The sequence below is a fragment of the Notothenia coriiceps genome, unplaced genomic scaffold (genome assembly GCF_000735185.1).
Source record: "Notothenia coriiceps isolate Sejong01 unplaced genomic scaffold, NC01 NC01_scaffold00037246, whole genome shotgun sequence".
Taxonomy (NCBI): domain Eukaryota; kingdom Metazoa; phylum Chordata; class Actinopteri; order Perciformes; family Nototheniidae; genus Notothenia; species Notothenia coriiceps.
This window is the reverse complement of record NW_011369947.1, coordinates 9125324-9134742: the sequence shown is the minus strand read 5'-3', so window position 1 is coordinate 9134742 and position 9419 is coordinate 9125324. Positions and strand designations below refer to the sequence as shown.

At 38.4% G+C, this 9419-nt stretch overlaps 1 protein-coding gene across 2 annotated transcripts; it reads right to left on the bottom strand.

The window, feature by feature from the left end:
* Positions 1-603: 603 nt before the first annotated feature.
* pdk2a (pyruvate dehydrogenase kinase 2a) lies at positions 604-8255 on the bottom strand. 2 transcript variants are annotated; one of them, XM_010794724.1, is made up of 11 exons: positions 8071-8254; positions 7167-7308; positions 6617-6688; positions 5733-5917; positions 4896-4985; positions 4716-4793; positions 4232-4308; positions 4037-4135; positions 3152-3262; positions 2028-2141; positions 604-1855 (listed from the first exon to the last, which is right to left on the bottom strand). In XM_010794724.1, the coding sequence occupies exons 1-11, from the start codon at positions 8186-8188 to the stop codon at positions 1712-1714; spliced, it is 1230 nt and encodes a 409-aa protein (XP_010793026.1). In that variant the 5' UTR covers positions 8189-8254; the 3' UTR covers positions 604-1711. The 2 variants fall into 2 exon arrangements, with proteins under 2 accessions (XP_010793026.1, XP_010793027.1); XM_010794725.1 differs by lacking the exons at positions 604-1855; positions 2028-2141 and adding an exon at positions 2184-2326 and having other exon boundaries at positions 8071-8255.
* Positions 8256-9419: the final 1164 nt, after the last annotated feature.

Here is a 9419-nt window from a genome sequence, read left to right as displayed (position 1 = left end):
ACTTTGCAGGTTTATCTGCATTCTGTTTTCTTATCCATTTTATTGCAACTTGTGTTTTCATGTATGTATGTATGTATGTATGTATGTATGTTTGAAACGTTGTTTTAATTGCAAGGTGTCTTTGAGTACTTAGAAAAGCACAACAAATAAATATTCACTTATATTCACTTCATTTATTTTACCTTAAGAATCTTGCAAGGAATCAAATTGTTTATACTGACAGGCAAATATAAATGATATCCTTAGATTGCACACAATTAGTGCTATATTGTCAGATGTTAAGACTAAAATAAATCAACGTCCCACTGTACAGAAAGCAGAAAAAAGCAAACCTTTTTTTTGTCCTGGATCAATTTGACCTGAACAGTACTAAAGTGTCCAAAAGTGTTCAAAGAGTCCAAAATGTGAACATAATTAAAAGGCTAAGTTAACTTATATGATATGCACATGCCGGTGTGTTTTACATATTACATGTTCTGCTAACATTTGATTACAAAAAGACCACAGGGACTCCACTGACTGATACAATCAATCCCCTCTTTAGAGCTAATCAACAGTCTAGTCTCACACTCAGTATGCAGTATTGAATAACACAGGAGAAGCATGTTGTATTTAAGTTGTCTTTTTATTATCTGGACTTATTCACACTATGTACAATCATTTCAGTCGCAAAAAGTGCAGCCTATAATAAAATATAATAACCTTTAAATTATAGTATAATTAGGATTCATTTAATACAAAATAACACATTTTCAAAACACATTTCTTTCCTCACATGGCACAGTGTGATGAACAATCTGAGACTGGCCTTGCGTTATTGGAACACAGACTGGTAGAGAGCACATGCATTGCCTTCTGGGGTTGGATAACACCAGCCTCTATGGAACTCAGCTAAAAGCATTACAACTCCAAACAAAAAGCAAGTCTGCGGTAAAAGCTATATCAAATAGAACTTGGGCCCTATAGTGCTGTACTTTCTCATATGTAAAACATGTTAATTATTGCACAGAAGAGAGTCAGTCTGGTCCAGAAAACTGATGGTAAGATAACCGTGTATCTTATCAGTTAACGCAAAACTGTCACTTAACCTTTACAGGTCAAAAGCTCCAAACAAATACACGTGCATAAGCACAATAAACACTTTCAGAGTCATACATTTTGTCAAATCTATAGACTCTCTTTATTACGGTAAATGTACCACGGTGCGGCATAAGCATTATTTTAAATACTCAAAGTTATTTAAATAAAATGTCCCTTTGGGTGAAATAGCTACTTTAAGGCATGGGTGACATTTCCTACAGGATATAGATCTCTTACATTGTTCAGCAACAGGTCCGCCCTGTTTAACTTCCTTATCTTGCTCCTCGAACACCTGCTGTGATAAACATGCAGCACTTGTTTTGTCCTAAACTGGAATATTCGAAGCCTCCTTTACGTCGCTCCACATTTATTCCAACGGTTTTTAGTTGCAAGTGCTTCTTATGTCTCTACCTGCACCTGATCTATGATGCATTGGTTTATATTTTCCTATGAACCCCAAGAAGGAGCGATGGGATTGAAAACACATCATTTCAGGACCTCATGCTACTTCTAAAACCAAAGATAAAAGGGTAGTCTGCCTCCTTTAGCGAGGACCCTTTTAGCAGGAAAATGTTGCCATGGGAATATGAAGAAGGCTTCATGTTACTACATGTGAGCTTGAGGGACATTTTCACTTGGGAACTTTATATCTGCTCAGATCTAGAGGCTCTTTACTGGGTATGCACCAGTCGTCCGCCTCCTGGCTCACTTTGTAGTTCTTCAGAGCGGTTTTGTTGTACACCGGCAGCCTCTCGATGGAGTCAGTGGACAGCGCCTGGAGGGACAGGAAGACAACATGTAATTACAAATATCCTCTCATACCTGGCTCGACATGTCTGCAGAGTTTGGCGCTTGTGCCACAGGGCAGTTTTTCTCTCTGTGCTGCAGACTTTCACACTGTTGACGTCCTGTCGCAGTTTCATGCATGATCACCGCGTCTGGCTCACCTTCAAGTAGATGACAGCCTCCGTGCCGTGGCCCTCCATGGAGTAGAGCTGCAGGTCCCCCTGGAAGTACTTGGCATAGAGACGAGAGATGGGCAGACCGTAGCCAAAGCCAGCCTGCACACAGACAGAGAGAGAGAGAGGGGGNGGGGGGGGGGGGGGGGGGTTTGAGAAGGCTTTGTTCCCTGTCACAGTGCAAGCAGCAGCATCCTTCCATCACTGCAGAACAAACGGGTCTTTTGTCAAGTTTGCTTTAGAAGTCACTCGGTTTGGGAGAATCAAAATGATGCCAGGATTTCAATCTTTAAAAAGGGAAGAGAGTTTAAAGAAAAGGCCAAATGAGCATTTCAATGTGTGTAGGCTTTTTGGTGCATAAGCAGCAACTTTACACCTGTACAAGTATTTAGAACGGAATAAATGCCTCAAGTTGCAGTTCATTATATGCCTGTACAAAATGATATTATTACATAATTTCCTCCTACTATTATCTTGAGTATAATTGTCATAATTAGTGTCCAACTTCTGGATTTATAGCCAAATATAGGATTTGCAAGGTCAAATTGACTTTGTCCTTTGTCCACCAAATTCATCATTGAGTCCAAGTGAATGTGATTTTTGCCAAATTTGAAGAAATTCCCACTAGACATTAAAGGTGGGGTAGGTAATTTTGGAGAAACCAGCTCGAGTACACAGCCGGAAAAAATCTGCCACTTCCTTACAGAGCCCCTCCTCCAACACACACGAACGCGCACATGACCAATGAGGGCACGAGATAAGTTTGTGCACAGATGGAATGCTGACCGGCAGGTAGGCCATCCAGTTATTTTAGCCGGGCCGGCTAAAATGATTGGTCGTGCTTTTTACAGTACTACGGCTTCCACAGATGACATTTTTTTATGGATTTTTTGTCAAAGCACTTAAGATATTCATTGCTATCAGGATGTTAAGAGCATTCCATGGAATATAACAAAAAGTGTATCTCGAGCCGGTTTCTCAAATGTACCTACCCCACCTTTAATAAGAGAGAATGGGATGATTAAAGAACCCAACAACCATAACAAGAAAAAAGTGTTTTCAAATAAATGTAGGAGTGTAATTGAGTCAATATATCTCTATTATCTCCTTACCAGTGGGGGCCGTGTGCGCTCTCCTATCTGTGGAGCAGGAGCGGTGGAGTACATGTAGCTGAAAAGGTTCTCCATCTTGCGAAAGGGGACACCGCCACCCTTGTCGCTGACCTGCAGACGGGGGCAGATGCAGAGGGGGGGGGAGCAGATACAGAGTGGTGAGACAGGCAGATAAAGGAGGGACAGGGTGACATGAGGTCCTTGAACAGAGCTGACGGAGACATTTTAAAGACAGAGGTGATGAGGGCCCTCCTGCCACCAACACATGCCCTCCACTTAAAACTAGAAGCTAAGTGGCCTTCTGTTCTTCCACTGCACATATCATCATGGTAAATGTGCAAGAGGTCACAGCTAGAGGAGGCACATTGGAGAAAGTATAGAATAATAGAAATCTGAGTGCAGACAATAAGGGTGCATTGAAAGGAGATTGCGAACTAAACAAATGCACGCTTTATCCCTCCTGTTTTAACCCTTAAAGAACTTTGTAAAAAGTGTGTAAAATCAAATTAAAATGGAGATTAAAACGGCAGCGATTAGTTGAGCAATCAATAAAATAATCGCCAAAACTATAAACTCCAACCAAAGTAATTTTTCATACAAAAACGGCAAACAATTCTGTTTTCAACAAGCTGTTTAATTAATTATTATTATATGAATGTAATACTTAACTGATTAGCTTAGTGAGAGCTTTTCATCTTAATAGGCTCAATTTAACTTGTTAAAAATGTGCTGGTTCACACAGAGCTTACAAACATAACAACACACCCAAGACAAATGTAAAGTTCTAATCCACCTGCTATCAGGAATGATATGAACATTTCACACAAAGAACACAGTATATTATTTGACCATTTCAAGAAGCTGTATTATAATTTGCAACCCTACCTTGATTGACATGTCCTCGTCTCCAAGGGACACCAGGACTTTGATGGGTGGGAGGTTGTTGCTGTCGTCATGGGTCTCAATAGTGGCTCTCATGGCATTCTACAAAAAGGAAATATAATATTATAACATATATCTTCAAGTGGTATTCAAATCAACTTCCATTGGATATAATTCTTATCTAAGAGTGTGTCGCACCTTAAAGAGCTCAAACAGCATGTGATAAAGGTGAGAGGGCACGTATACGATGCTCGTCGGATGGTTCTTCTTCTTGCCTGCACGGAAAACAAACAACAAAGTGTTTATAAGTCTTCCCACTTCATTTAAAATCCATTATCCTCTCAATGTTTTCCATTTGTGGCAAATATTCTGCAAAGCTATTATCTTTTCAAGAAGATAGGGACGAAAAGGGACCGTGTGTCAATATTGTCTGGGGCAGTGAGCCGGGGCTCATTTAGCCTTTACTTTAGCTTCCATGCTATAATGAGGGGCCTCTCAGGTCCATCAGGCTGTATATTAATTTGCCAACAAACACTCAGTCTGTGTGTACAAACAGAGGATACGGGTCTATTTGTTCTTTCTTTAAATCTCTTTAAGAAGGACTTGGGCCTTTGAGGTGTTTGCATTAAGAGTGGATCTTGGTTTGTAATGAAACTGCCAGATGAAATTAATGTAAGCTTACTGCACATCTCCTGCAGGATCAGGTCGGGGGAGCGGAGGTAGTACTGCTCACACAGCATCTTGGCACTATGGAATGCATCTGGAAAAAAAGGGATGATGATGATACATTTAGAAATTGTTATAACAATATAAAATCGATGGAGTTTTTAAAATGTGTTTTCCAATATTAAGGCATAATTACCCTGGACTACATCTCCGACTTCACAGTGAGGGTCGATGCACCCAATGGTAGTTGGGTGTATAGGGTTGAGGGTACCATCGAAAATAAGAGCTGCAGGAAAGAAAAACAAGTTAAGAAGGACATAAAGCACAAATTACGTTATATTTCTTTAATCCTTTTAAAATAGATCCCTTGGAATATAATATGTTATATACTAAAATCCTTGTGTTTGAAACTCTTTATAGAAAAACATTTTCCTACATTTAAATCAACAAAACAAACCAGACTTTTGATCGGAATGGTGGTATTTGCGTCCCATAACAGCTCATACTCAACATTTTTAAAGGTCATGTGATAACACAATAAATACTAAGTAAGTAATAAAACCAAAACAAGTCATAAAACCGATATGAGCCTCTACAGTAGATTCATTAAAGCTTCATGGTTTCCCCTGCGTGTAGCTGGTGTTGAGAGAGATTACACTATCAGAACATGATATCCCTCAGCAATCTTTGTTCCACAGGACTCGCAAATACAAACATATTGTCATCATTCTGGAGCGTCAATCTGCTGTAAAAGGAGTCCTTTATGATGATATGATTTATTGATATGAATAAAAAAAAGGAAATCACTGCAATAAATATTTTTTTAATTGTTATTAGTGACTGAAGGGAAATCTGTAAGCTTTAACGTGGCAATGAAGCAGACTGCATGTTTTTTCAGGGTAAAGACTTATTTTTCCCTCTGACTGTCAAGAGAGTGACAGAACTCACAGTGAGTTTTATAGTAACCTCACACTGGTACTAAAATATACATTTCAGACACAAAGCTGTCTGGGAAATGTGAAAGCCTACTCACTGTGCTGGTTGATGAGCATGCGGATGGAGATGCGGCTCATGTAGAAGCGGTCCAGAAAGTATTCTGTGTTCAGGTTGGTGACTGTGTCATGGGAGAAGGCCTCTTTGTACTCTATGATCCCCTGAGCCATGGTGGTTACCACGTCGTTGTGCCTGTTCCTGATGGAGACCAAGGTGTCAACAAACCTGGGGAGGAAGGACAACAAAGAAGTGAGTGGGAAATACGCGTAATAAGAGCATTACAAAAAAATCACAATTGTATTTTTAACATTTTCGACATAAACAAGTATCCTAAAATAACTTCAATAACGTATGGCTTTAGTAATACAAAAAAGCGAAGGATCAGATAAGGGCTGCAATTTATGATTATTTATATTATCGATAACTCTGTCAATTATTGGTCTATAAAATGTCAATAAATAATTAAAATTACAATTAGCTCAAGCCCTAAAAACAATTATGCAAACTGGATATGTGCATAGTTAATAAGCATTTCTTCTTAATTAATAAACATTTTATAATGAATTCTTCTATAACATTTATTTCACTTTAGAAAATGCTACTGATTATTGTCTCAAGTAATTATAAGTCTATAAGAGGTCAGATATTAAATAAAGTTTGACTTTGATTGTCATGTTTTGTCAGTCAAAACACCCAAAATACTAACTTTAATAATATAAAACAGAAAAAAGCAGAATATCTCCATATTTGAAGGCGAAAAAAATGAGTTTTGTGACATTTTCCACATAAATAATAATACAATACCTAAACGATTAATAGAATATACAAAATAGTGGCAGATTATTAACTTATTGATATGTTGACTAGTCACTGGAACACAATTCAAGAAAAAAGGTGAAATTGTTGGGAATTTTAGGAACTTACTCTCCAAGAACTTTGTGGTCATCAGGACTCTTGTCTAGAAATTCAAGGATTTCTAATAAACTCTGGATGTACCTGGGAAAAAATAATAAATAAAGATGTTCACACACACATAAACATGTTTTAAAACAGTTGAGTGAGTCTGCTGGAATCTTATTTGCTCAAAGTCAAAAAGGCAAGTCTGTTTTCGCCTTAGCTGACTCCTTTCAGAGGGAAGAAAAGCAGAACCTGAAAACAAAGTCACGTGACATGTGAGGAGAGAGTAGGGTAAAGTTCACAGCTGAGAGCCTCCCCTCTGTACACAGTTGGAAGGACTTCAAGTTGGCAAACTGTTCGACTATTTAGACATTAACGGTCAACAGCTGTGACTGTAAACGTCTCACAAGTCAGGGGGGGGAGACTTCTGGTAGCAAATAAAGTTTTAAAGAGTTACAAAAGATGCAGAAAGAGTCTCATGTTGTTCCTTTGTTTTGGAATAATAAGTATCACAGTTGAAGGGTTGCGTAACTTGGATCATAACAACACAAGAAGCAGTTTCCCTGGTTTGACTTACCAGCTCTGCACTATCTGTACAGATGGAGTTGTGAGCAGTCTGTCAGGCAACAGGTTAATTTCCTTCATGATGTTTGAGAGTCTTACAGGGAGCTCCTGCCTCAAAAACACAAAGGAAGTCTTCTCACATGCGTTGATGGAACCTGAAGCAAAGTAGAGTGAACAATTTTAAGAGCTGACACCACTTTCTAAATAGTTGATGGCAGAACACTGAATGAATAACTATTTGAATAATTTATGTGCCAAAAATCCCCTTTCCAGCTGCTTATGCTTTTGTTTAACACATATGGTAATACATTTAAAAATGATATGTTTTTGCTCTTGATTGGTCCTTTTTCACAATATTCTGACATTTTATTGACTACCGGTATATGAAAAATATGCAATTTAAAAAAAAGGATCATTAGTTTCCTAATATAGTGATGATTTAATCCGACTTTTCAAATAACACTGACTTGACAGAAGTGAATACATTATGAAAGTAACCATTAGCTAAGGCCTTTTAATAGTCATGAATAAAAAATAAATATGTAGGATGCTTATAGGGATTTTGCTGCAATTTGTATTGTAAGGTAGTACTTAATTTCTCTGCAAAATGTTAATGATAGTTCTTTTGCAATCTGCTGAAGTTTAAAAAAAAAAAAAGTATGTTAGTAGTGATTAGCAGGAATGTCCCTAACAGGGCCCAAACAGTGCTGCCAGGGCTGGCTACAGATCTGATGGAACACTCTGCACTATGAGCACTGTGCTGCTGCAGATGCTAGTTCACACAAACATGCATTATAGTCTGTATCTGAATCCCAGCACATTTCTGATCATGTTAAATAGAGCAACCCCTTTGCACACGGCACCCTTTTCAGATAGGCTATATCCCACATCTGATCGCTTATCAATAGCCTACTCACCGAAATCCAGAAACTGCTTCATAGAGAGCGGTGAAGGAGAGAATTTAGAGAAATGGTCGATGTGTTTGGGCACACTGGCCAAGGCGGCGTTTTTCATTATAAACCTTACGAACTTCATTATTGCTTTGAATGGTCCAAACTCTTGTAGCTATAAAGTGTCCACAACGTCGATGTTATGCTAGCAAACTGACCGCCGCGGACCTCTTATCAAAAACAGAGGAGGTAACTCCGAGCTCCGGCCAATAGGAGTGCGGGCGTGGTTATTTACGTTCCACACTGGCCAATAGGAAGTGCAGGGGGCGGGGTTAGTGGTGATCACAGGAAACTCCTTCCGTTTCTACTTTGAGTACAAAATAACCAGCTCAATGAATGAACACATCACACAATACAAGATGTTTCTGTGTACTCCAAGATAATGTTCTTTAACACCAAACTAGGAAATATATACTCCCTTAAGAGCCCACACAATAAATTACAGTTTTAGTAGAAGTATTGCAATGTTACTAGAAACTAAAAGAGCATATAGAGTGTTTGTTGTTAAAGGAGCAGATTGTATTTCTTCTTTGTAAACTGAACTTTCTGTAGGTTAATACTTTGTGTCAGTCTAAACGCCTATGGCTGAATCTGCTTTATGGTTCTCACTGTCTTTGGTTCATTTGTTCTTTTTAAATTCAGTGGGTGAACCTATATTCATAAAATAGTGTGTGTGAGTTTAACTGTATGTATTAAATAAACCAAAACGGAGCATCTTCTGTTAGCTCAGACTTTATTTCTGCTTTTTTAAACTACAGTATGTGTTTTCATTGCCTGAATATGATTAATGAAAGGCAGGTTTTCCTATAAATAAAATATGTTTTATACTAAATATCTTGGTTTCTTCTTCTTCTAAGTTCACATTGTTCCGTTGGACACTTATTGATATTTATGTTCTCTTTTATTTACTTACATTGCATTTGATACTAGGTTTAGATGAATTCATGAATGGATTATCAAATCTACACTGAATAGGTCAATTTGCTATGAATCAATCAATGGAGCGACTTCTGCTGTTCAAAGAAAGTTTGTAAAGGCCTTTTGAAGATTCTCATTCAATTGAATAAAGTTGTAATGGGCTTATTTAGGAGTAACTTTTAGGAGGTAATGCAGTTTAAAGTTGATTATAAACTTCCATCCCTATGAGGGTGTTAACACAGCCAAGTGCCCTCTGCTCCTTGTTTACTGTCTCCTCTCCTGATGGGCAGAAGTTCCCCCAGTGATTGTTTCGCTGGAAGCGTGCCACCTCAGGTTTTTGAATAGAAATGCCTTTGTCAGGGAACACAGTGTCCGGGTCAAATCTCCCGTTACATAAG

Bases quoted from the DNA above. Each gene is read 5' to 3' on its own strand.
- pdk2a (XM_010794724.1), bottom strand. From the start codon at position 8,188: ATGAAGTTCGTAAGGTTTATAATGAAAAACGCCGCCTTGGCCAGTGTG. The intron at 7,309-8,070 runs GTGAGTAGGCTA...ACTTTGCTTCAG, and splicing joins GAAGCAGTTTCTGGATTTCG to GTTCCATCAACGCATGTGAG. The intron at 1,856-2,027 runs GTGAGCCAGACG...CTGTCCCTCCAG, and splicing joins AGGCTGTCATCTACTTGAAG to GCGCTGTCCACTGACTCCAT.